The 25,688-nt window shown below is 48.6% G+C and overlaps 6 protein-coding genes across 7 annotated transcripts; 4 read left to right on the plus strand and 2 right to left on the minus strand.

Moving 5' to 3' along the window:
- Positions 1-45: 45 nt before the first annotated feature.
- SPPG_01729 (uncharacterized protein) lies at positions 46-1,771 on the plus strand. Its single transcript, XM_016750044.1, has 10 exons — positions 46-180; positions 242-328; positions 399-456; positions 512-693; positions 762-907; positions 976-1,028; positions 1,110-1,230; positions 1,288-1,337; positions 1,390-1,433; positions 1,522-1,771. The coding sequence occupies exons 1-10, from the start codon at positions 135-137 to the stop codon at positions 1,545-1,547; spliced, it is 813 nt and encodes a 270-aa protein (XP_016610680.1). The 5' UTR covers positions 46-134; the 3' UTR covers positions 1,548-1,771.
- Positions 1,686-6,323, minus strand: SPPG_01730. Of its 2 annotated transcripts, XM_016750045.1 has the most exons (15): positions 6,286-6,323; positions 4,427-6,204; positions 4,269-4,371; positions 4,073-4,208; positions 3,933-4,015; positions 3,822-3,874; positions 3,681-3,740; positions 3,449-3,622; positions 3,309-3,386; positions 3,006-3,251; positions 2,851-2,946; positions 2,577-2,788; positions 2,394-2,514; positions 2,048-2,333; positions 1,686-1,989 (listed from the first exon to the last, which is right to left on the minus strand). In XM_016750045.1, exons 2-15 carry the CDS (start codon positions 6,140-6,142, stop codon positions 1,913-1,915), a joined length of 3,441 nt encoding a protein of 1,146 aa, XP_016610681.1. In that variant the 5' UTR covers positions 6,143-6,204; positions 6,286-6,323; the 3' UTR covers positions 1,686-1,912. The 2 variants fall into 2 exon arrangements, with proteins under 2 accessions (XP_016610681.1, XP_016610682.1); XM_016750046.1 differs by having other exon boundaries at positions 4,427-6,323.
- Positions 6,324-6,476: 153 nt separating this feature from the next.
- On the plus strand, positions 6,477-11,455 carry SPPG_01731 (uncharacterized protein). Its single transcript, XM_016750047.1, has 5 exons — positions 6,477-7,626; positions 7,685-7,858; positions 7,914-8,388; positions 8,460-9,643; positions 9,711-11,455. The coding sequence occupies exons 1-5, from the start codon at positions 6,672-6,674 to the stop codon at positions 11,261-11,263; spliced, it is 4,341 nt and encodes a 1,446-aa protein (XP_016610683.1). The 5' UTR covers positions 6,477-6,671; the 3' UTR covers positions 11,264-11,455.
- Positions 11,456-12,279: 824 nt separating this feature from the next.
- Positions 12,280-20,401, minus strand: SPPG_01732 (uncharacterized protein). The gene is made up of 6 exons (XM_016750048.1): positions 19,817-20,401; positions 19,100-19,452; positions 18,291-19,034; positions 14,655-18,231; positions 14,056-14,589; positions 12,280-13,985 (listed from the first exon to the last, which is right to left on the minus strand). Exons 1-6 carry the CDS (start codon positions 19,845-19,847, stop codon positions 12,373-12,375), a joined length of 6,852 nt encoding a protein of 2,283 aa, XP_016610684.1. The 5' UTR covers positions 19,848-20,401; the 3' UTR covers positions 12,280-12,372.
- On the plus strand, positions 20,073-23,156 carry SPPG_01733 (DNA-binding protein, 42 kDa). The gene is made up of 6 exons (XM_016750049.1): positions 20,073-21,297; positions 21,570-21,695; positions 21,767-21,948; positions 22,007-22,163; positions 22,229-22,794; positions 22,862-23,156. The coding sequence occupies exons 1-6, from the start codon at positions 21,171-21,173 to the stop codon at positions 22,907-22,909; spliced, it is 1,206 nt and encodes a 401-aa protein (XP_016610685.1). The 5' UTR covers positions 20,073-21,170; the 3' UTR covers positions 22,910-23,156.
- A 281-nt stretch (positions 23,157-23,437) lies between these two features.
- SPPG_01734 (uncharacterized protein) lies at positions 23,438-25,535 on the plus strand. Its single transcript, XM_016750050.1, has one exon. It carries the CDS (start codon positions 23,638-23,640, stop codon positions 25,411-25,413), a length of 1,776 nt encoding a protein of 591 aa, XP_016610686.1. The 5' UTR covers positions 23,438-23,637; the 3' UTR covers positions 25,414-25,535.
- The last annotated feature ends 153 nt before the right edge of the window (positions 25,536-25,688 follow it).

Below are 25,688 nucleotides of genomic sequence, written 5' to 3' on the forward strand. Positions count from 1 at the left end.
TTGAACCGACGCGTCCCTCTCGTGACACACATCCAGATCTCACACCTTCACAGCTCACTTTCCCGCGACGACATTCCTTCAACGGCCATCTTCTTCCTAGCTCCAGGTACCCAGACTTTATAGACAAACGCACCATGGCCGCATTTCAGACATTGGCATACTCTGAGGCAGATGGAATAGGTGAGAAGCACTAGCATTTGTTGCCAGCATGACTCGGAACTCACCGTTTGTTTATTTTAAGCTACTATTACGCTAAATCGGCCAAAGCACCTGAATGCTTTCACGACTGTCATGTACACTGAACTTCCGATAGCGTTGAAGCGCGCAGGTTTGCTATCTGGCATACTATTCTCTAGTTATGCTGTTTCGATGGTGATATCTTAAATTTATATTGTCAGCGGACAGCCCAGCGGTCGTCCTCACGCTCCTTACCGGTGCAGGACGCTTGTTCAGCAGGTATGCTAACGTTGAAGGGCCTCAATTTGTCAAGCAGCTGATAACCTACTCAAAGTGGAGCAGATGTAACCGAAGGGATACCAGGAACCATTCCGCCTCTGTCTGATACCGATGCTTCACGAGAGTTCTATCGCCGACGCTTTGATGGCACAATTGTGCGTTGCGGTTTGGCGTTAGCGGAGCATCCCAAGGTATTGGTAGTGGCATTGAATGGTCCAGTGGTAGGCATTGCAGCAGGTGAATATGTGATAATTGCCATTGCCACATCAAGTCGATCTAACGGATGTAAACTTAATGAAATGCAGCTCTAATAAGCCACGGGGATATCATTTACGCCGCTGAATCGGCGACTTTACACGCACCCTTCTCGTCTCTTGCCATTTCACCCGAGGGAGGGTCGTCCTTCGCCTTCACTCAACGACTGGGATATCCAAAAGCCATGGAAGCATTGGTACGTGAACATTTAAGGCCTGGTTAGCGTGGGAGATCTTCATGGTTTTGAGTAACATCATTATATAGCTATTTTCGCGCAAATTTACGGCGCAAGAACTGGAGGCGATTGGATTCGTAAAGTGGGTGCAGGCGCCGTTTGTAAACGTCCAAGGGTACTTGGATGAGGTTGACACGACCTGACACGACTCCGGTTCCTATAGCAAAGTATTTCCACTTGAAGGATTCCAGGACAATGTGCGTAAAACGCTACTGGCCACTATCAAGACGGTCGTACCAGCGTCTTTGATTACGACCAAGAGACTGGTCAAGTCCAATTTCCAGGTTTGTCAGGTGCTTAGTGGTCCATATGGTACAGATGCTGAGTATGTCATTCCGCAGCGCGAGCAAATCGCGAGCATCCACAATGAAGCCAAGGAACTCACCGAACGGTAGGCTCTTGCACAAATGGTTATAGCGGGCAAATCCTAAATCTGTACACAGCTTCGTTTCCGGTGACCCACAAAAAGTGTTCAGCGCTCTTGCAGGTATGCTCAACCCGGCTTTGCGGAAGGCAGATGATTCGTACCTTGCAGCAGGTGTAAAGGTACTAACATTCTGTTGTTCTTTCACCAGCCAAGTACAGCAAAAGCAAATTGTAAGGTGCATATCTGCTACCTTGGATGCACATGTACTTCTGTTCGTATGACCGTTTTGTAATCTATGTACATTGGGAATTTAGAATCATTTGAAGACGGGCTTTGACCCGTTTTTCAATTGACTGGCAAGAGACTCTGCAGTGGTTGCATAATTTCCTGATAATATTCGGAAAAATCGTAGATATCATAATAATACTATCTATGTTCATCTCGTGGCCGGGTTACAAACCTAGAGACCGTCATGATAGATTTTACATTCTATCGGTGAAGGTCCCATCCCTTTATCTGCTATGGAAGGAACTATGTCTTCCTGCTCTTTTGGTGAGACCATCGCATATACGTGTACACCCTCGTTTGGTAGAATATGGTTATGTCGAATTACATTTACCCACTAACTCAGATCGCAAAATATTTAAGAACCCATTATCAATGGGAGGCTCAGAGTCTACAGAGATGCAAAGTAAGTATATAAAAGCGGCACGTAGGATCCGGTCATCGTTTACCTTCAGACTCTCTCTCGTCAGCGTCTTCATCGTCCCCTTTCCCCGTCTTCTTCTTTCTCTTCGCAGGCTTTTTCTTCCCATTACTACTCTCCTCGTCCATTTCAGCAGTGTCCTCCTCTTCCCGTTGTTGGACCTTTGCATCCAATTTTAGCTTTGCTTCCGCAAGCCGAAGGATATGTTGTTCAACTGATCCATCCAAAACCATCTTGATGACAGTTACGTCCCGGGTTTGACCGACACGATGGGCGCGATCTTCCGCCTGAGCGTCATTGTGAGGATTGAAATCCTAAGAAAGAATAAGTGTACTGGACGCGACGATCTGTCAACGAGTAGCTTGGCTACACACCAGGTCGTAAAGGAAAACCACATTAGCGCTGGTTAAATTGATGCCGAATCCACCAGCTTTTGTCGACAAAAGGAACACCGTAACTTCGTCGTTGTCGTTGAACTCGTCAATCATCGATTGTCTATAAAAGGGACATTGTTAAAGAGTGACCTTGAATTCACAAATCAGCACCCGAATAAGAACCTTTCTGTCACCGTTGTCCGCCCGTCCATTCTCAAAAATCGTATTCCCATGCTGTCCAAAACTGCCTCCAAGATATCCAGCATCATGACAAACTGGCTGAAGACCAATATCCGATCGCCTTTCTCTCGCATCTCCAGCAACATAACTTCGAGCCGTTTGACTTTGCCAGCATCCATCCAGTGCTTGGATTGAAGTCTGTGCTTGTAGATCGACTTTGCGGGTGTTAGAAAGCCGGATCTGTTGTCAGCTTTTATCCCACCAACGTAGATCATACCTTGTTCTTCATGCAAAGCTGATGTAGCTCAAAGTCGGACATAATTTGCATATCTTCGTAGATGTAATTGCGATCAGCGTCCATGTATTCCACCTCCTATACCAAGCTTTAGTGTGACAATTACAAGAAGAACGTAGTCTTGCGTGCATCCACACCTTCATAATCTCTCGACTCATCGTCCATAATTTGGTATCCGTATAGTGTCTCCTAAACAATAATGGGTGATCCGCAGCTTTGCGAAGCTGCATAAGAACATTAGACAGTTGTTTCTTCTCTCCAGTGGGTGGACGCGCGTTCGGAGTACGGGGTGCTTGTTTTCCTTTCTTCACACCATTAGTGGATGAAGTCTGCGCTGTCTCGCCATTTTCAAGGAGTGATTTTCGCGATTCTGCTATTATGGACTGTGAAGAGCGGGTATTAAGCAACCACAGTTCGTCAAAAGTAGTCAGAAAACCAACCTGGTACAACTCTCTTTGACCCTCCGTTGCCGTACAGGTCTCTATTCGGACGTGCTTGCTCGGGAGTTCCTTCAGAACCTAAAGGAAACCAATAGATAAGGAAGCCATGCCTACTGACTTTATTATCTCGGTGTTTATACCTGCGCCTTCTTTCTCCGTAAAACAAAAGGTGCCATAATCTTCTTCGCCCTTTCTATGCGCTGTCTGCTCAAAAATCCACTTTCCCCTTGGGCCGCAGATTGCTTCACATTGAAAATTTTGTTGAACGCTTCAAAGTTTGCAAAGAGATCGGGCATAATAAAAGTCAGCAGAGCCTGTCGGATGAGAGGGGTCAGGCATTGTACACACACTTGCGACGACCATGGGGTATACCAGAAGTTCCATTAAGTTATTCTGCAGAGGCGTTCCAGTGAGCAAGAGTCGGAAAGGCGTCTACGTGTAAAAGACATCAGCATCAGCCAGGTTAGTTTATGTATTAATCACGTCTGCCCTGATCACGACGAGAGTACCAACCTTATATGACATCAGATGTTTGTATCGGGCGGACTCCATGTTCTTGACCATATCTACGTTCCAGGGTCAACGGAATTGCATGACGTACAAAGTTTTGTATTCGGTACTCACGCCCTTCATCTAAAATTAATGATTTACAGCGAAGCTTTCTTAGAAAACCACGATCGTCGCGTTGGCCTGTCGCCAAGTTGTAGCTGTAGTACAATATCAATACAAAGCAGAAATAATCGAGTAAAGAATCGCATACTCACGTAGTGACCAGTACATCAATGTCATCAATTTCATTATAAATAGACTCTTGCATCTCGTAACGATCCTTCTGAGATCCGTAGTACGAGCGGACGCGAAGGGACGGCACCCACTTCGCAAACTCTCGCAACCAATTTTCTAGAAACATTGGATTCATCAACCTCGGCAAGCTGGTATTTTCAAAGCATAATAGTTTACCAAGTGTAGAGGAGGGTACTACTACCAGGTGCGGACCTGACTTGCCATGGCTTTTTAGGTAGCCCAGAAATGAGATCACTTGTGCTGTCTTTCCCAAGCCCATCTGAAGAAAAATATTAATTACATAGTCTCTCCAAATTGTAATCGAAAAAGCTCACCTCATCAGCGAAAATACCACCCAAGCCTTTGCTATGCAGCATGTACAGCCAACTAATGCCAACAAGCTGATAGGACTTTAATGTGAGCTCCGGATTTACCAGTGCCGGTTGCACTCGAAGACACTTGAACAGTGTCCGTCCGTCGACCTCCATGTCATCCTCGTCACCCTGTACACTCTCGTCTACATGCGTCAGGCAGATTTCGGGAGCATCTCCATCCTCTTCGATCTTCTCCCCTATTTCCTCGCCACCCTGACTCTCCTCTTTGGTCCAGCGCTTGAGGACGCTCATGACCTCCTCTCCAAATTTCTCACATCGTTCAATAAGCATATCTACTTGTCCATATCCCTCTAGTACATCTTGGTACTTGTCTGGCAATTTTGCCAACAATCGGTGGTTTTTGTGTCCAGCTAGTGAATCTCTTAGATGGGCCATATCTACGAACGGCCTAAGACCAATGACAAAGTCTCCTTGTTCTGTGGTGCACATGATGGCTTCCATCAACTGTTGGAGAGAGGCAGTGTTGAAAAAGGCGACGGTTTGCGCATCCAAATCAATTGACTTGGCGTAACCTCCATTTGGTCCTTCGTCAACATCCGTAGCTTCGTCAGATTCCGTGTCTTCATCTCGTATGCGAACAGGCTTTTGCTTTGGTGGAGGAGGACGTTTGATAGCCACAACTTCTACGTCACTGCTCTGCGGCGTCAATTCCTTAACATCTTTTCTTTTAACCAAACGCCTCCTTCTCGGACCTTCCGTTCCGTCGTTCGACAAACTGGCTGGCGACGAATCTCTGCCCTTCATGAGCAACTCGGCGGCGACCTCGACGTCATTACTGGCACGCTCCAGAACTCGTTGTAAAGCAGCGGGGTCCGAGTCAGGGAACGTATCTATCAGTTTTGCTAATTTAGCGTCTTGGCTGGTCCCTGTATTTGGAACAGGTTCTGCTGGACGTCGTGTTAGCGGTGAATCGTTCTCCACACTCAGATTCCGCGCTTCGGCAACCCATGGATGCCAATTGTTTCGAATTTGGTGCGACTTGAGGGCATCTCCCATACTTGGTAATTCGTCTGTACCATGGGTTCTGCTAAGCTTTGACGTATGATCGCTTTTTGCTTCTTTTAGCAACGGTGTGGATTGGGAGGGTACAGCTCTTGTCGCAATAGAAGGAGGTCGGTGTCCACCATTAGAGATCGATGGTTCATACTTGAAAGATTTGACGATGTTGCCAAATGACTGATCCATTGTATTAGTTGCATCGCTAATCGCCTCGACTGGTTTCACTTTACGGGCGCCATAGCGCGGTTTAGCCTTGAATTCCGCATCTGGCTTGTCAAGTACTGGAGTTGGCGATCGAGCAGGAGGATTTTGATAGCGCTTCACCGGACTGACCCAGTCCGTTACGGGCATGTCCACGTCCGAGGATAGATCCACGGCTGAACGGGTATCTTTGGGAATGGAGCCGGGCCTTGCAGGAACCGGCGTTTCTGGAATAACAGTATCGGATAGGATCTCTGATGATCGCTGATTTTTCGGCGTTCTATCGACCGTTTGCGGTTTTGACGGTGAACTAAAGGTGTCTGTCTTTTCAAACCAATCCTCCTGGTCATCCCTCCTCTTTTCACCGCCATTGCCATTTTTCCTCAAAAGTCGCCTCCTCTTCGGTAAAGACGAGGAAGAGTCCACATCAGTATCCGATGAGTCCGTGCGCTTCATTGTGAATGGCTGTTATCGTGAGATGGTTCGAACACACAGAAGGCTTGAGTCCCGGAGATCCACTTGACAATGACACAGATTTTAGACCTCAAGAACACGTCGGCTTAGAACAAAAAGGTCCCACCCTCTACACAGATACCAACAAGTTTACCGAGACTGATGCTCGTCTTGTGAATTGTGAGATCTTTTGACATCGGGACGACCCTATTGCTTGACAGCGCACCAGCCATCTTTGCAATTTAACCATATCAGGTGTTCTGCCACAATGTGGTGGCTTAACAACCTTGGCCAATGGCTTCACCGCTACTAAGCACGAGCAACGACGACGAGCAACAACAGGACTAGACTGCGCACCACGGCCATTACGACCTGCATTACGTGGCCCTTGCCTTTCCAATCATCGCTTTCCGCGATCTTGCCTTCGAAAGTTGAATACATGCCCCACTGAATATTGCTCTAACTTGCCTTCCCGTCGTTCGGGATCTGCAGTTTTACCCTTTCAGCAGTTCCCTACCTGCGGTCCTCCGCCATGTTTGCCGCGGTGAGGAATCGCGACGTCAGCACACTTCGGTCTTTGCTTCTTGGATCTGACACTTCAAGCAGTGGCCATACTGGTGGGCCAGGTAGTGGAAGCTTTGGAAGCCTGGGGAAACATAGCGTCCTAAAGCAGCGCAAAGGGACGGTTGACCCAAATGAAAGGGATGGTGAAGGCAATACCGTTCTGCACATTGCTGTGGCTTCAGGGAATGTGGAAGCTGTAAACATAATTCTCCAATGCCCGAAGCTCAATGTGAATGTGCAAGATACGGAGAGTGGCTACACTGCTCTCCATAAAGCCCTATACGACGGAAACCTCTCACTAGCACTGCACATACTCCGTCAACGCGAGGACTGTGACCTTACAATTCGGGACCGAGAGGGGAACACTTGTTTGGGACTTCTTGTCTCGACCATCGAGAGTGCGACGTCAATAAGCGAGCCATTGCCTCCAATTAGCGACCCGCCAGCCGAACGATCCTATGATTCTGATGAGGACAGTCCTTCGCAGGAAAAGCGTACTGATGATCGCCCAGATGCTGCCGCATCGTTGTGGACCTGGGGAAGCAATACAAACTATCTACTGGGACATCAAAATTCGGATGACAGGGCTTTCCCGGAAAGGGTCGATATAACGGCGACTTACAGGAAGTCAGACAGGCCAACCGTAACGGTACAGACGTTTTCAGAACACGACCCTGATGTGAAGTCAATCGTCTTGTCAAAGTACCATAGCGCTATTTTGACGAGCGATCGGTTATTTACGAATGGGGTGGGGTCAGGTGGAAGGTTAGGTCTCGGAGATGAAGATACAATGTTAAGACCAATGGTCGTAAGAGGGGTGAAAGGTAAAGTAGCCTCCCTTGCAGTCGGGCCAGAGCACACTGTGGCTGTGACCACCACTGGAGATATATGGACATGGGGTAGCAATCGATATGGACAGCTAGGTAAATCTTACCGTTGTCGCTCTGTCTCGGGTAGGTGTTCTGAATACCTACTGAATAGGCTACGTTTCGGAAACTGTTGGAAAGGATACACCTTGTGAATTGAAGCCAAGGGAAGTTGGAGGGACTCTCAAGAGAGTCCGCATACTTGGTGCGGCAGCATCCAGACATCACACCGCAGCCTTTTCCGATGCGGGGACAATCTATACGTGGGGCATAAGCGTGGGTCAACTAGGTGGGATGATATAGCGTGCCATCATTTGTTGTTGTGGCTGATATGCTGTCATTAGGATATCAACAGCCACTGAACACCATCCACAATTACCCAAAGAAGGTTACAGATTTTCCCCAGCAGAATATCCTTCAGCTATCAGCGACGAAAAGTGCCACGGCGGTCCTCACTGAATCCTATGAGGTCTTCGTCTTTGCAGAATTCAAATACAGTAGAGTCACCTTCCCTTTCCAGCAATTCCCGAAACACGTGCAAGTCCACCACCCCCGAACCGAAAAGCCTCCTTATATTACCAAGATCGTCTCTGGAAACCACCAATTTGCGGCTTTAACATCTGCCGGTGATGTCTTTCTTTGGTCTCCGCCTGAGAAGCAGTTTGCGGAAACATGGCAGCACCTGACCTTTCCTCAGAGAAGACCCAAGAAAGTCTGGTCCGTTCGTAAGAAACATCTGGCAGCTCGTGATGTCGCTGTTGGTATCGATTCAAGTATTATTATTCGGACAGATAGCGGTCACGTCTTCATAGGTATCAGGTACGTGTGACCACAAACGTGAGAATAGGCGGATCCCTATATTCATCGGTGCTCATATCTTCCATTGTCAGACGCAAAGATGCCAAAGTGAGAAACGTGAGCGAGACCGACGAGGCCAAAGACGTCGTTTATTTCAAATACCACAAAATACCATATCTCCAGCACGTCCAACACGTGGTGGCCAGCGCGTCAGGAGCTTATGGTGCTATTCGATTGGATCGTCGCCCGCGTACCGTTACAGTCAGTCCTGGTACCCTCCGCGAGGATATTCACAAAGCCTTCTCCGCGGATCCGGATCCGGATAAGCCAGACTTCCATGGCGTTGGAATAGGCCCGGACGTGGAAGGTGTTGGGGATGTGGTGTTTGTCACAAGAGATAAACGGACTCTTCATGCGCATCGCGTGATTTTGGCCTGTCGTTCCCCTTTCTTCAAACGCTTGTTCTGCGATGGGAACCTGCTACCTGGAACCAAGAAGACTGTAAAAGACGTCACAGTAGAATTCAAGCTCAATACGATGTCGAATGTTGTCGAGATATCCGTTCCGACGTGCCATTCGCGAACATTATCCCTTTTATTAGACTACATATATAGCGGAGGATTCCGCAAAGCTTGGGACCACACGATATTTATGCGTGAAGACACCACTATTACTCCGCACGGGTCTCTGCAACCGTCGACCATTTATAAGGAGTTCAATCAATTTGCCAAAACTTTCCAGCTCGGCGATACCGACGTGATTCAGCTGACGGATAGTAAAGGACGCGCCTACCATCAGCATATCTTTTCAATTCTGAATGATAGTAAAGACACATATGATCAGTTTTCCGATGTCTTATTACGGCTCTCTGATCGTGATGTTCGGGCACATCGGGTCATTCTGACAACTCGATGCCCTTTCTTTAATGCAATGCTGGGAAGCGGTTCGCGTTGGTCGTTCGCAGAGGAAGGTGGACTGGCGCTGGTGCAACTTGATCATTTTCGTTTTGAGGTGATGGAGGTCGTGTTGCGATATATATATGGTGACGGCAGTGCCGACGAGGTTTTTGCTGGAATAGAAAAGCGAGGCATATCTGAGTTTGTTGAGTTCACCATCGAGGTCCTTGCCGCGGCAAATGAGCTGTTGTTGGAAAGGCTGAAGGAGATATGCGCGGTTATTCTGGAGCGAGCAATGGACATTCGAAATATGGTTGCAATGTTGGTTGTAGCAGATACGTACGAGGCGACGAAACTGAAGGATGCTTGTCTCAATTTCGGTATGGCAACAATTGACATCATTTCCGCAGGATGTGTCAATGACCCTTTGCCTCCCTTTCTGTAAAGTTTGTAGGAATATGGAGACAGCTGTGGAATGTCGCATGCTAGAGGATGTCGCTGAGGAGCTCATAACCGACATTGAAAATCGACTTCGCGACATGCAATCCCGGAAATACCCCTTTACGCGGGGCGAGAATAGTATTTACCAACGCATCAGAGCAATTGCCGTAAACGAGGAAGAAGAAAGAAAGCGACGCAGGAGATCAGCGTACGATGAACGAAAACGGGTAGAGCGGGAAATGGGTCTAGTTTGCGCAACTAGCTCATACGAAGAGGCGTCTGCTGGGTCGAAGCACTTTCCGCTTCGTGAGAGCACTGAAGGTGACAGCGGCGATGATCAAAAGGATGTTCCCCGCGAGCGAGGCTTTGACGGGGAGGAGGAGGATCTTTTTGAGATGGAGATGGAGGCTCCCATGAAGGAAGGTGATAAGAAGACTGGTTCTAGCAGTCAGGAGGCATGTACCCCCACACCAGGTGCGAAAGCTACTTCTCGTGGTAAGAAGGACAAGCGCGCGTGGAGGAAGTTGGATTTGAACGGGATGACCGCTGTGTCAGTGTCGCCGGTCGCGGCAACGACAACCGCGCCGCCCGTTGCACCAGCCAAGGTCGAATCTCCGAGCCCAGTCAAGACCTGGGGAGCCGTTATAGCAAAAGATCAAAAAGCCTCTTTCAGAGACATCATGGATGAGACGCGTGCGACATCTTCCACCCCCGTTTCCAATCTTTCGATTGCCATGGCAAGCCGAAAGAAATCTTTCCTCGATATCATGGCAGAAGCTGAAGCAAAACCTCCCACCTCTCCCGACTTTAGCGTTGGGGTCCAGAAGCGAACTATGTCACCTAGTCCCGCAAAGAAACCTCCCTCTGCAACCTCTGCTCAAAGGCCTCCAGCACCCATATCAACGCCAACAAAGCCAGCTCCGTGGACGTCTAGTGGCAGTCCCGCAACGCCTTCAGCAACACATCCCTGCACGCCGCCACCAGTATCACATTTCCCGATTACCATCAAAGTAACCTCACCGTCTAGAACCAAGATGTCGCAAAAGGAACGCCGAAAGTCAGCCGCCGCAGCCAAAGCCTCTTTGCCGTCACCACCATTAGGTCCTTCTCCCTCTCCTTGGGCAAACACCGTGCCCGCATGGGGGTTAAATTCCAAGCCAAATGGGACTGGCAGTATGGGTAAAACGCTCAAACAGATCCAAGATGAGGAGCGAGCAGGGTTGAGCGGCGGTGTGGAATTGGCTGGACGATCCAGCAGTAACGGCAGTAACGGCAGTATATCATCCAACAACCCGGCATCCCATTGGTTGGGCGGGCCAGGATTTGCTAGTGCCGCCGCTTCAGCAGTTTCATCCTCCTCCGCGACAGTGTCTTCCTTCACATCCATTCAAGCCGAACAGCTGCATTATCAGCAAGCTCGGCACAAGATGCTCAAGAAGCCGCTATCACGCATCCAAGCCGAGGAGCGCGCCGTAAAAGACTTGATTGAATTTTATGCCATGACAAAAGGGGTTGGGAGTGGGGAATGGGTAGTTGTGACGAGGGGTGAGAAGAGTTGATACTCCAGTGGACCATGAAATCTTGTTATGTGGCTGTCACTTGTTCTTTTTGGATACTCTTATATTTATGACACTTCACACGGCTCATGCCGTGTATGATTAATGTGTATTTTTAAGTGGCATTGAGAGCGGCTCTATAAAGATGTGGATTGACTCCTCAAAATGGTCAAGATATGCATCCAGACGGCAGTGTAGATGTTTAACAGATTGTGTATGGCACATTTAGGGCATGAAATCGCACAATGAGAAAAGCGAGATCATGGAAACAGTGCGCCTTGCGAGTTACTCTTGCATTTAGTAAGAACAAGATCGCTGCTACTGTGAAAGGAGAACACAATCTTGCGAATGATCATGCGTTTTTGTAACAAATTCCAGCGTTGGGGGGTGGGCGGTCCAAGTTCTCTGGCTTGTGCGCTCTTTCTCGAACATTGAAATTGAAAAGGGCAAAAGCCAAGACCACGACCAGCCCACCTGTAGAGTATTCGTAGGTATAAATGTACGGTATCCCAACCGCGAATCCGTCCATCCGTACGCCTCACACCCAAAGAGGACTGCAAGGGATATAGAACCGGACCGCTTCCTCGGATTCCGTCGTAAATGCTCTTTCAAGGTTCAGAAGGCTCCCAGCTATTTCAGCAAGTTTTGGCGACCCGCTGTTGTTGAACTGCAGCCGCAGATTCTTGAGTAAGCGAATTGGAAGAAACGGACAGGTTCGGGAATCGAAAGCGTTTTTATAGGACGCAATTGTGGCGGAGCGATAAAATATTGCGCCACAGCATCGATCATGATTACGGATGTAGGTAACCTTATATCTCATCGCTCCCTTTATTCTGGCGTCAGTGGGTGGCCGAAACTCGTCGCCTCAATACATCTGGTGCATCACAAGATGAATGTCCTTGCGAACTGGTGCTATGATATGCCAAGTTGACAAGAAATTTCCAGCCTACTAAGTAAGCAAAGTGACTTGATGAACAGTCTAGATTGTCCCACTGGGCATTCTAAGGTGCCCTTTCGCGTGCAGTTGTAATCTAGTAAAGTATATTTGAATATCAACAAAAGAAATATATATCTCGCTGTTTATAGAAGCTTTCTGCACTCTAGGCACGCCATCAGATATCGCTGTCCTTGAATGCATCCAAGACCCTCTTGCGGATCTTGGGATCCAATCCATCCACAATTCTCAATAATCCCTTCACGGCAGCATCTACGTCTTCCGCAGCCACCTTTTCAACCATTTTCACGTGTCCTGCAATCCTGGCTCTCTCAATACGTTCATCAACACCTTCCCGTTTCATACTCAACCACCGCACCACCTCCAAGTCATTATGGCGATACTCTTTACTACCGACAGGGTGTAACATCCCTCCGTGACGAGCTACATCTTCATCATAGACTTCATCATCCAGTGCCGCTCGTACTTTATTCAAGTCCTCTGTAAACCAAGACTCGAGGTGCTGTTTGCCTTCGGAGCGGGAGAGGGAAGGATCGGCTGCGAGGAGCTGACTGAGGACACTTTCTTCGCTAATGCGACGGAGGAGGCGCCAGTAGAAGAACCGACGACTTTCACGCCAGCTTACGACGCGCTCCACAACTTCTTTGGCCAACATGCGGCCGGGTCGGTCGTGAAGGTCAGCAAAGTGGACTGCCACTTGGTGGTACACGGGCATCAGCTCCTTTTCTCGTTTGTCAAACGCCCTTTGGAGCTCGGCCTTTTTCTCAGGTGTAACTGTTGATCCTGCGCTACTGGCTTCCGAGAGAGCCCGTTTCAGCTCCCGGTATTCCGCATCCAAACGCTCCATGGCAGCAACCATCTGGGCCCGACGGAATTTGATCTCAACGATACCCTGTGGTTCAAGAACCCCACCACGCGCTTCCTCTTCCGCGTACATCTCCATCATCTCAGGGTTGATGGTAGGGTCGAGTACCACCCAAGCTCCGCCTCTCAATTCACCAATAACGTAAATGAACACGGGTTGCTTGTATGCCCTCAAGGCATCTACAATGCAGGCACCATACTTGAGGACCTCTTTGTACATGTCACTCTGGCCACCAGAGAACCCACGCCAGTTTGCGAAAATGAAGAGAGGAAGCTGTTCACCCTTGTTGAAATCGTTAATCGCTTGGGCGGTCTTGTAGGCAGAATTGGGGTACCAGACTTGACCGGCTTCTACAATGGTCTGCTCCTGGGACTTGTCATCGGCGGCATCAGCCGGGATGATGGATTCCGTGGAGCGGGTTTCGACGGAAATGGCGCCAACTGGGATCCCTCCTAAGCGCGCACGTCCCACGACCACACCCTTGGCCCAGCCAGCAAGAGTCTCTGTAAAACTACCTCGATCGAAGAATCCGTCAACAAAGTCTCCTTCACTGTCCTCATATCCAGCCAGTAGTTCACGGGGGTCATACGACCCAGATGGGATTTCGGTCTCAACGTCTCGGTCAACCGAGTCTGTCGCTGGTAGAACAGGAAGTGGAGCATTGCGATGTTTGGGAACATAAGAAAGCCAGTTCAAAATCTCTTGCACACCGTTCATGTCGTCCTTGGCAACAAGATGGGAGACACCGTTCCGGTGCATAATTTGCGTGCCACCAAGTTGGAGGTTCGATGTGTATACTTCCCGTCCGAGAACCTTGTTCAGTGCGGCCGCACCTGTGAGAATAATAGGTGTGTACTCCACTTGGATGGTACGCTGACCGAGACGGACTAGATAAGCCCCAATACCTAAATCAAACCAGCCAATCAGTGAAACTAGCTCTCGAAGAGCCAAAAGGCACAATGTTGTCGCACTTACCCACAGACCGGCAGGTAACCAGCGTCAGCGTGAAAATCTCCTCGTACGCCAAACTGGTCTCCCCAGCAATCATTCCACTCCCTTGCAGATTCTCGACACCCAAGCCATGCGTTCGACCAATCACATCAATGATTTTGTACCTCGTCTCTCCGTCGGTCGTCACTAGTTTCTCGCACCGGACAGAGGGATTGCTGCCTTGATCAAGGACAAGCTTCTTATGCTCTTCTTCGGTGAGATAGAGATAATCGAATCCTTTAGAAGGATTGCTCGGGTCCAACCAGCATACGTTGAAATGGTTAATTACTTCGTCAGCGAGGCCAATGCGAGCACCAGAGTTGGCTGAGATGTAAATCCGGGGAATGCCTAATCGTCTCGCGTACTCAGAGGCTTTGAAGAACACCAGGTCCTCCATTGGCCCAAAGGAGCCAATATTGAACGTGATATCGTTGGCGACAATAACAATATGACGCCCTTCGGGATACTCGGGTGTGAACAATTCAAAGTCCCATGCCACCATTCCGCAAGTGTTTTCGCCTAACAACACAAAACAAAGAAATTGATATACATTTTCCAACGTTCCTGCACAAATGAATACCTACCAGGTTCTCTGACAGTCTCTACCAGCTCCCCATTCTTACCCACGACCAATTCAACCACATTCATAATTACAGCTGGAACCCTTGCTCCACTCTCCTCAGCATATCGAATCCAGCTCTTCTCCACAGCCCTTCTGAACAATTCTGGAAAGTCATAGATGTAGGTTGTACCCATCAAGTGTGCCTTGTACCGTTTGGGCTGGATCGATTCGCGGGTCGGGTAGGGCGCGCCAACGGCTTGATGATGGAGTGGACCGGGTGGGGATGACAGCGACATGAGCTTTTGAACTCCGGTACCATCGCGCACTTCTTGATAGACATCAACTTTTGTGACGTATCCGGTAACCGAAGAGATTGTGAACCGGATAGGTTTAGCTGTTGATGAGGAGGAGTTGGGGGGCATAGGCGGTGGGGAAATCAGACCGCTGCTACTGTATGGGCTTCCGCTTCCACTGTTCAAAGTATTGCCCCGGCGAAAGATGAACCGCACCTCGGCCGTAGCCACACGAAGTTTCCATAGGCGCTGTCCATGTCTATCTACAAACTCTTTCAAGCTCGCCTCAGCTGCATCAATATCAATTTCGAACGTGGGGACAAAGTTGATAAAGAGATGATTGCAGTCGGTGTTTGGGTATTGCGCTCCGACAATCTCCAAAGCATCCATAATGTCCGTGACAATACGATTTCCCTCGCTGACAAGGAAGTCGTGAGTACGGACACCAGAAACGGGGGCCTGTCCTGGGTACACGATAGCTCGAACAAAGAACCTCGTGTCGGACGGGTTCTTTCTGCCGACCGCATGATAAACGTGGATGCGACGGTTATCGATAAAGCATGGCTTCACCTCATAGTTCGCCATGCGTTGGAGCTCGAGCTGATACGCCATGGCAGGCTCGATGTGGCGAATGACGAGATCCTCACTGTAATCCAGTGCTTCTTTGAACGTAAAGTAATGGGGGAACTGGTTCTGCCTCACGACCATAAATGTGATCCGTCGCACCCGTTTCGCACGGAGAATCGGACGAAGTGATCTGACAATGGACTCAAACTTGGCATGGGCAGTCTCATCCTTACCCAGTTCGGGTGCACAACTGTCGAGAATGGCTATGTTAAACACATGACGCATTCCAGTCATACTTCGACGCTCCTTGGGGGAGCCGGGAGTGGTATCTTCGCCATATCGCTCAACAATATGCGGAAAGTTTTCCTCTAATTCTTTGAGCGAAGAAAATGCGCACATGGCACCTTTTCGAGTGCTTTTTGTGTCCACACGAGAGGACGAGGTAGACGTTGACGCGTACGAGTTCTTTCGCGACGTCGACTTTCCTTTTCCATTCTCCACACTGACAGAGGAAGGCATAACCGGTCGAAGGGTGAATTCCCACTGGAGTACGAGTGGATTCGCATCAATGTGTTGCTTGACAGAAGTGATCGAGTATGCCTGGTAAGTGTGAAGAACGTAGGTATAGAATGCCGCAGCCTTGACGCCAACATCCTCATGGTAAAAGAATCTCGGCAAGACATCCAAGATGGCATGATTGGCTGTAATGAGTTTCGAGAGATACGCATGATCGAAAGTGGGTTTCATGGACCCATCCTCGTCCGACACGTCTTTCACGCCGGCGGACAAAATAGATAATATTTGGGCATGTCGCTCCCCGTAGCTCGGTAATTGGTAATAGATGAGAGTTTCCCGCGCTTTGAGCGAGACCTTGGCGGTGGACCTTCCCACAAACTGCGCCAGTTTAGAGACGATAGGCAGGAATACGCTCTTGCCTTCGTCAGTGTCCGCACGCGCTTGATCAAGTAACGTCAAGACGAGATCGCTACGCGTGATGCCCTTTGAATAAGCCAAAGCGACAGCGGTAACTTTGCTCAAGGCAGATTTGTGTCGATCCCTCAACTGTAACAAAACATCTTCGTACCGCTTCTCGTTGAAAAGTTCCTGCACATAGACATATCGATCCAACAAATCGGCCAGAACATCCCGTTCGTGACTCTTCAAGCCCCGCGCATACCGGTCAATGACTTCCTGAACTGGCGCAATTAATACGGTAAAGGCAGCAGCGTCGTCTCGAGACATGGCCTGTTTTGCGCTTGCAATGAGTTGTTGGAAGACTTCAGGGGAAAACGGCTCGCCGTGTTGGCGGAACTTATCCAGCTCTTGGTGAATAGCTGCGTCCAATTTGCTGGGAATCCGCCCAGCAAGGGAGGACAACACTTGGGACAATTCCAAAAACGGAAGTTCAGGTTCGCGAAGAAGCTCAAGCAAGGTGCGAACCAGTGCGTTGATGTCACCATGGTATTCGTAACCGTCCAAGATGGAGTCAACCGTCTGCTTCACCTGCTCATATCGTTGGTGAGGCTTTTCTCCAACGACTTGAGGTGGTCCATAAGCAGGAAATTCGCCATCAAACAGAGTCGCTCGCTTGACGCGGGATGGGTCATCGAGCACCAAAGTCCCAATTACATCACCAGACTGCAAAACACTACCCGCTGGCATAGTAAATCGGATCAATCCACTTTCGCTCGCAAGGAGCGGCATGTACATCTTCATCACCTCGATTTCAGCAAAAGCGTCACCGGCATTGATATGATCACCATCTTCGACAAGGTATCGAACAAGTTTGCCAGGTGAAGGAGATCGGAGCTTTGTTGGATCGTTTTCTTTCTCAAGGAGACATGTTTTGCTGTCGAGAACCAAATGGGTCGTACCATGTGCATCCTCCTTGGGGTAAACAAGATGCTTTTGTCCTCCCAGTAATACCAATAAACCACCATCCGCGAGCTTCTTGGCAACAACCTCAACGCTCGATCCATTGACTGACAAGCGGAAACGTTCAGGACCCGTTACCGAAGTCGAGATCTTGTATTGGACGTTATTGTAAATGAAGTCGACCAGGGCGGTGGTTACCAGGAGTGACCTCGCGGGGGTTTGCCCCTTTTCCAACGCACGATGATACTCGGCAAGATTCGCCTCAAATCTAGTGTGCGCTTTAACGACCGCACCACAGATAGCAGTAAGAATGGAGTCCGGTTTCTCAATCTCAACTTTTCTAGAGATGAGAACGTCCAACCATCCTGTGGTCACGTTGTTGTCAATATAAGTGCCGGTCTCCAGGATCTTGATGAGGTATTCGACGGTTGTACGAAAATCACCCCGAATCGAGAGTTCCTTCAATGCCATGACGAGGTTTTTACGCGAATCCTGTCGCGTCTCTCCGTAGGAGAAGATATGCCCAAACTGCGAATCAGCGTACTCGTGGACGCCACCAGACGAGTTGACGCTAAAGTAACCCCAAACGTTGCTATTACTACGGAAATTGAGCTCAAGAACCTTGCCGCTGTTCGGCTTAAATCCTGCATCAGGGTTTTCGGCCGTAATACGTGCAGCAATGACGTGACCTTTAGGGGAAGGTTTTCGCTGAATTTGGTGTGATTGGGGGGAGGAAAAGTCAAAATCGATATCGGAGACGCTGTTGGGAGTAAGACCGTACAGAATGCGGATATCGCGGATACAGCTCAAAGGGATGCCCATAGCAACTTGGAGTTGTGCAGCGGGTATATTGACACCAGAGACCTGAGCAGAAGCTACACGTTAGATTAAGCATATAGCTACGTATAAGCTGTTGACAATACCATTTCGGTCGTGGGATGCTCGACTTGCAACCGCGGGTTCAGCTCCAAAAAGTAGTACTCTTGAGTGGCCGGTTCGTAAAGATACTCGACGGTACCTGCACTGACATAGCCAACCAATTTCGCCAACCGGACCGCCGCTTTCTCCATATTGGACAACGTCTCCGGGCTCGCAATGGTGATGGGTGCTTCCTCGATAATCTTTTGGTGGCGACGTTGGACAGAACAATCACGTCCGAAAAGTGCAATGGCATTCCCGTACGAGTCTGCCAAGAGCTGCACTTCCAAATGTCGAGCATTCCTCACGACTCTCATGATGAAAATTGGAGATCCAGGAACTTCTCGCTGGACCTGAGCGAACGATTGAGCAAAAACAGCAGGATCGTCGACGAGGCGGATACCTTTCCCTCCACCACCTTCAGAAGCTTTAATCATAACCGGAAATCCGATCCGTTGTGCATGTGCAAGGCCCTCGTCGACGTCATGAGTAGTCGCTTCATGGTAAATATCATCCGGAACGTATGCATTGCCGTTCTCGTCTTTGGCATCGACAGTAATGCCTTCACCACTCCAGGAGACGCAAGGGACGTCCGCAGATTGCGCAACGATCGTGGAAGCAATCTTATCGCCAAGGGCCCGCATCGCGGACGGTGGTGGGCCGATAAAAACAATCGGGCGACTGAGGGCACTAAGCTTTTCTGCCAGCACAGGGTTTTCGGATGCAAACCCCCATCCTACCCATACAGCCTTTGCATGCAACAATGTCAGTGATAAGCTAGGTAACCAGCGAGAATAATAAGCAATTTGCTCACATCAACACCCGTTCTCTCAGCGATATCTACAATCAAGTCTACATTTGCATAGTTGTGGTTGCTAGTTCCGCCGGGCACTTCGACGTACTGATCTGCCATTCGTACAAACTCGGCATTCACTCTCAAATCTTCAGGAGTGCACATGGCGGTAAATTGTATGGCTCGCTCGTCGCCAAACGTCTCGTATGCCCATTTGTGAATCGAACGAATGGCTTTTACGGCGGCCATTCCATTGTTGGCAATGAGGACTTTGGTGATGGGTGTGTGGCCTCTCGAGCGCAGGACAAAATCTCGGACGGCATTCGGTGCCAACATGTTCCCCGAAGGACTGATGGGGCTTGGCACGCTGTCGCCTATGGGATCAATGCAGAGCCATATTCAATAACTCGCTTCCACTATCATTTTCATTATGCCAATCCTTTCCATAGTTCACCAGCGGCGCTACGCCCGTTGCTGTCATCCAACTCATCCTGCCCCATCCCCAGCCGGAGCGCGACGGCCCTGTTACAGCCGCTGGGATACTCCCAGAGCTAAACAGTGTCCAGTTCTCAATCCAGCCAAGTACGAACGTGAGACAAGCGCCGTCAGTTGCACTCTGCAAGGACAAGGACCGTTCTCTATCTTGCCAAACTCGGCTCCAATGTTCTTGGTACAAGACCGTCGGCGCCTCCTGCCTTCCCAAAGTTCTATGCCCTGTTTCTACTTGTCTTTACTCACCGTCATCATGCTCTGCAAAGGAATGGGGCATAGTGTATGGTGTGTGATAGAGTGAGCGTAAGGTCAGGAATTCAGAGATCAGACAAGTGGCAGATGGTTTGGACAGTGGTGGAATGTGACAGGGGAGATCGTATCAAGGGGAGGAGGTTCAAAAGGGTATGGAACCACTATCTATATAATTCGTGGGGGGGTAAAGGATGCTCAAGTGTTCCGCCGCGACAATTGTGGCAGTGCTTTTGACTTTGGAAACTGTCTCTACGCGATCGCTTTGGACGTTGACAGGAAATGGTGTGAAAAGGGAATCTTTAAAGGACCAAATGTGGGGGAAATTGAACGAGACGTCAGGCTTTATACGCCTGTCATATGGATAACAACGGGGAAAACTACGAGTTTTTCACGATACGACAACTTGTGTGAGCCGGAAAAAGCCCGTCAATTCAGCCCAAATCAACACCACCCATCGATACCATAATCTGTGTGTGTGTTGAATAACTTATTAACCTCTGACGTTTTTCTTTTGGAGCTTCGGCTGAACGGAAAACAAGCTGCTTTTTCCAATGTTGTTTGTCTCTGTTTTTTATTTTTCATGTCCCCAAATCGCTTTCAACACGGTTGTTGTTTTGCACACTTGCAAAACGCGCTCGCGTAATCTGAGCGGATCGATTGCAGCAGGGCTTTTTTGCCGTTCTCCCCCCCTTTCGTCCGCTTCGTCCGCTTCTTCTCCGCCTGTGGGCTTTTCATCCTTTTTGCCCCCTGCGTATTGCAAGCATGACAGATGGATAGACAAGAATATCGATGGGACTGGATTGATTAACGGACACTTGTTCAAATGGATTACTAGTATGAAGACGCCGTCATGCCAGTCATGGAAGTTGCTTTTGGAATACTGCTGGGTTTGTTTTTAGAATACTGCTGGTCATCTTGGGCAAGCAGATGTTGCAAGCAGAGAGTATCTGACAATCCTACTAAATACGTAGCGACAAGCAATACCTTGAGAGATACTTGTGCAGCATGTACATTGCGTACAATGGACAATATAACATTTCGTGAGCCAACGGATGGGCTGCTGCTGTTGGAATCTCCTATTCATCGCAAGAGTTCACAGTCATACTTTTGGACAATCTTTGTCTCTCTTGTTTGTCCGTGCCAGGGTGAGCAATGAAAAAAAAAAAAATGTGTTCAAAAAGTTGTTGAAAGCCAACATCTATCCAAGTTCCCATGGCAACAAGCTGTCATTTGTTTTCCTTGACAGTGTTGGAGTTTCCAGAAGGCAGCACCATAGCTGAGCTCTTGAGAAACCCATCCAGGACAGTGCTCACGCGACCTTATCGCTCCTTGACTTCAACACTCAACCATGGCACCACCAAAGAATGACCCCGTCTCCGATGTTGAGGAGGACGACCACTCTCAGAGCGAGGATGAAAACGAACTGTCGTCAAATGTGGTGACCAAATACCAAACTGCCGCGGACATTGCTAACCGTAAGTGTCCTTCTGGGGAATATAAAGACGCCGGATGGAGGGAGGAATCAGCTATTTGAACGTGTCACCTCCGCGCGGGCTTAACGCTTATGGAAAAGTACTGTCTCTCATTCACAATTCGTACTGGTGCCGGATACGATTCGGGCATGTGCGTCGGTTGAAAGACTGGGGGGATTTGGAAATACGATCACAATAATGTGACATCATACCAGTGTTTCCCGAGTGCAGTTCATTGAAGATCAGTGGCTCCGACTAACTGTATATCACATTAGGTGCTCTGAAGAAGGTGATTGATGCGGTTGTAGATGGTGCCAAGGTGGTCGATCTCTGTGCGTTGGGGGACCGGACGATTGAGGAACTGGCAGAGAAGGTGTTTAACAAGGGCAAAATTCTGAAAGGTATACCCTCATCTCTAGATCTCGTAGGTAGATGATGAGATTTTGTATTCACGATGCCGAATATCTATCAGGTATCGCTTTTCCTACATGTGTCTCGTCCAACACAGCCATCTGCCACATGTCACCATTGTCCACGGATCCTGAGGGTGCCACCGTCTTGAAGAAGGGAGATGTTGTCCGGCTGGAGCTCGGCGCTCACATTGACGGTTACATTGCTCAAGTGGCGCATACCGTTGTTATTGGAGCAAGCAAGGTTTGGAATGAGACGCGGCTCTACACGATCGGGGAATGGATGTCTAAAGTCTCTCTAGGAAACCCCCATTACCGGCCGACAAGCCGATGCCTTCCAGGCCGCATACCTTGCTACCGAGGCTGCAATCCGTCTCTTGAAGCCAGGAAAGACCAACGTTGAGGTTACTGATGCGGTTCAATCAATTGCTGAGGATTTCGAATGCAAACCTGTGGAAGGTACATTTCCACTGTGGGGACGTGTGATGGGAACACCTTGATTGTAATCTGCCTCCAATTGTTAGGTATGCTCTCACACCAGGTGCTCCGCAATGTTCTGGATGGTAGCAAACAAATCATCCTAAACCCGACCGAAACTCAACGGAAAGACATTGAAACTCAAACCTTTGAGGAAGGAGAGGTGTACTCGCTGGATATCCTTGTGTCAACTGGGGACGGTAAGCCCAAGACCCTCGAAACCAGAACCACTGTCTACAAACGGCAACCCGATGTGACATACAACCTCAAAATGAAGACATCTCGTGAAGTCCTGTCCAAAGTCAATAAGCAGTTTGGATCAATGGCCTTCTCATTGCGACACTTTGATGATGAGAAAAAGGCGCGAATGGGTATCGTTGAGTGCGCAAACCACAACCTTGTGGTACCGTACCAGGTCCTATATGAAAAGGAGGAGGCTGTTGTAGCGCATTTCATGTTCACCGTGCTGCTGATGCCTGGAGGCCCTCTCAAGATTACGAGCTTCCCATGGGACCAAGAGCTGGTCAAGAGTGAGAAGGAGATTAAGAGCGAGAACATCAAAGAGCTTTTGAAGCAGCCTGTCAGCAGCAAGAAGGCGAACAAGAAGAAGAAGGTATGCTTTTTTTTCTTTTCGTGATTATCCATAATTGCGCATGCACTGACACATTACCGATCGGCAGAAGAAGACGGCTGCTCAGAAGGGGGAGAATGGTGCTGAAGCCAAATAAGTGCTACTGTGGACGAATCATGTTAAGGGATATGTTTGCAATGGGAGTAGGGATGCTGTGACTTTTTTTTTTTTGCAATACGCTTTCAAAACGCACTTTGTCTTTTGTCTTTTACCTGTATGCTTGACATTTTACATCCTCGTCAAATTACCATTGGATGGGGATACGTTTTAATTTATAGGCAGGCGACAATAAAGCGGGGTACCCAATCCCAAGCCCAATTAGCCTTGAAGCCTTACAATGGCTTGTCTTACATCATTACATCATACAGATATGCTGGGTTCATCTCGCCTTGATTGCAAAATGGCGTTTAGCAATGTTCAAAGGAACACTGATCGATTCAGAGTCTATCATGCACACTCTTCTTTAACGGAATGCAGAAACTTGCAAATCAACAAATTGCGATTAAATGCATGCAAAATGGGGGCTTGCCGATCGAGAGTCAAAGCCCTTTCATACAAGTTGATACCTTGTGATGAAAAGGGGGCTACAGCTTGTCTACTGCTATGATCATCTCAAAAGTAGTGACGTTTTTGTTCATTTGTCTCCCATGCCGTATGAGCACCTGCCCATTGCTAAATTTTTGGCATTCCTAGAAGAAGATCGGAACCCTCCTTCGTCACACACTCTCAACCAAAAGGATTTTGGAAAACAAGGACGCCCTTGAAAATCGTGCAGTTAACCTACCTACCTACCCTCGCACGCACCCACAGTACCAAATCGACATTATGACTCGGCTGTCTGCATCCTTCATTGCTGCTGCCGTTGTAGGTGCTCTGATAGACGGGCTTGTGCCATCTTCACTGGCCTTCGACACTGGCCCTCACAATGATATTATGCGGAATGTGATGGAACGATTTGGTTACACTCCCGAAGCTCAAGCACTTGGTGCCATAGGCAACTGGTTCACGGACGTTTACGCATTTTCATTTTCGTTCGGAAACCATGTTCCGTTCCTACCGAATCACATTGCGGATCTAGAGATGCTCCATTGCAATAATCTCTATTCCATCGTCTATGGAGCAAATTATATAGCGCAACACACTATTAGCAGCCGGAAAGCAATTCAAGATGCAGTTCGAAGAAATGATACATTATCCTACCTTGCATTACTAGGGACCACCGCTCACGCTTACCAGGACTTCTACGCCCACTCCAACTGGGCAGAACTTCATTTGCGCAACGATTGCGACTGTTACAATGTCCACGACACGTTTTTTTCCGACATTATTGCCGCGAACGGGAGTGTTGATGCTATGATCAATAGTCGACCTCAGTTATCCGGTTGGCAGACGTATTCATGGCAAGACCGCAATTACCCAAACTTTAACATCTTTGGTGGAAATGTCGAACATGGCGAGTATTGTACAGGTACCAACAAAGATAGTTATGTCAGGCCGTACTTTGAGGAAACACATGCCTATGCATTTAGCGCAACTGTGGAATGGATCTACAATGTTGAACAATGGGCCAATGCGGTTGATCCCAATTTTGTCAAGACGGCAAGAGCCTGGGTGCCGCCCACCGAACAAGACCGGCAAGATCTTTTCAAGAATTTCGAACACGCCTTTGAAGTCTCTTATTCCACCACGGCGTGGGTATTCGGTGGAGATGATGGACACTGGAAAGGCTATGGATCAGGCTCTGTTCGAACCTTTGCCGCCAGCGTAACGAATTTTGCAAAAACGAATACGACATATACAAACCTTTATCTGCGGAAAGATCCCAAACCCGTTTGGTCCCTCGTCACAGAGACCCCGCCGTACGCCTTTCTCAACAACTCTTACGATCCTTCTGGCGAAATCATTGGAAACGTTGCATTAATCCAAGATGCCATCCAAGGATTCACACCCTTTCCTTCCATCCCCGCTGAATATACAAATATGACCGTCGTCGTCGTTCGAACGCTAATGTACAATGTCTCGACTAGTTTAGGAAACAAAAACCCATGGGCATTAATCGAAATCGATAATTTCGCCATCAGGGAGGCACCCATGATGGGACAACGGGTTGGCACACCCTACTGGACGGCCATCAAATACATCCCTTCACCAGCCATCAATGCAGCATCTCGAAACGTCAGTATTAAATACACTCTCATCGGCGCCGGCGATAGCTCATCAGTAAACACTCGCATCCCCATCGCAAATTCTCAAGACGGGACATTATACATGACGTTCAATTCAGCCGATAACTCACTTGTTGGAACCGGGATCTCCCCAGGAGTATACAATAGCACGCTGCAGACCCTCAAATCCGCTCAACAGGACAGCAGCATAGAGATATACGTTGATACCCGCGGACTGACATGTACGAATTCAACTGGTCAAAATGGACACTATGTCACGTTTTGTGCCAATACTGCCTTTGGGGAGCTAGGCACCGTTGAGGGGTGTCCTGGTAGTAAGTTCTCAAAGAATAGTAAAAATGGAGGAGTGACCATTCGGGCGGGAAAGAGCTTGTGGATTGTGTTGTGTGGTATACTAGTCGCTGTACTGATGTGAGGGAGGATGCGTCCTTTTCAACCCTGTAATTATTTGTATAATGCTGTAGGTTCAAACTAGTCGCAAACATGCTAAAATTCGTTAATATGGTATTATGCATCTGTTGCTGATGCACCCATGCACGGTCCTACCCATTTCGCCTTGTAGTTAGTGATCTCATTACTTGAGTGGACCACTCATCTGTAAAACAATCTGGATCCATAACCCACATGCAAAAACAAAGGTTGGCCAAGGAAGGAGTTGACTAAAGGGTTAGGGTAAGGGTCAGATTTTGC

This window comes from Spizellomyces punctatus (genome assembly GCF_000182565.1).
Source record: "Spizellomyces punctatus DAOM BR117 chromosome Unknown supercont1.3, whole genome shotgun sequence".
NCBI lineage: Eukaryota > Fungi > Chytridiomycota > Chytridiomycetes > Spizellomycetales > Spizellomycetaceae > Spizellomyces > Spizellomyces punctatus.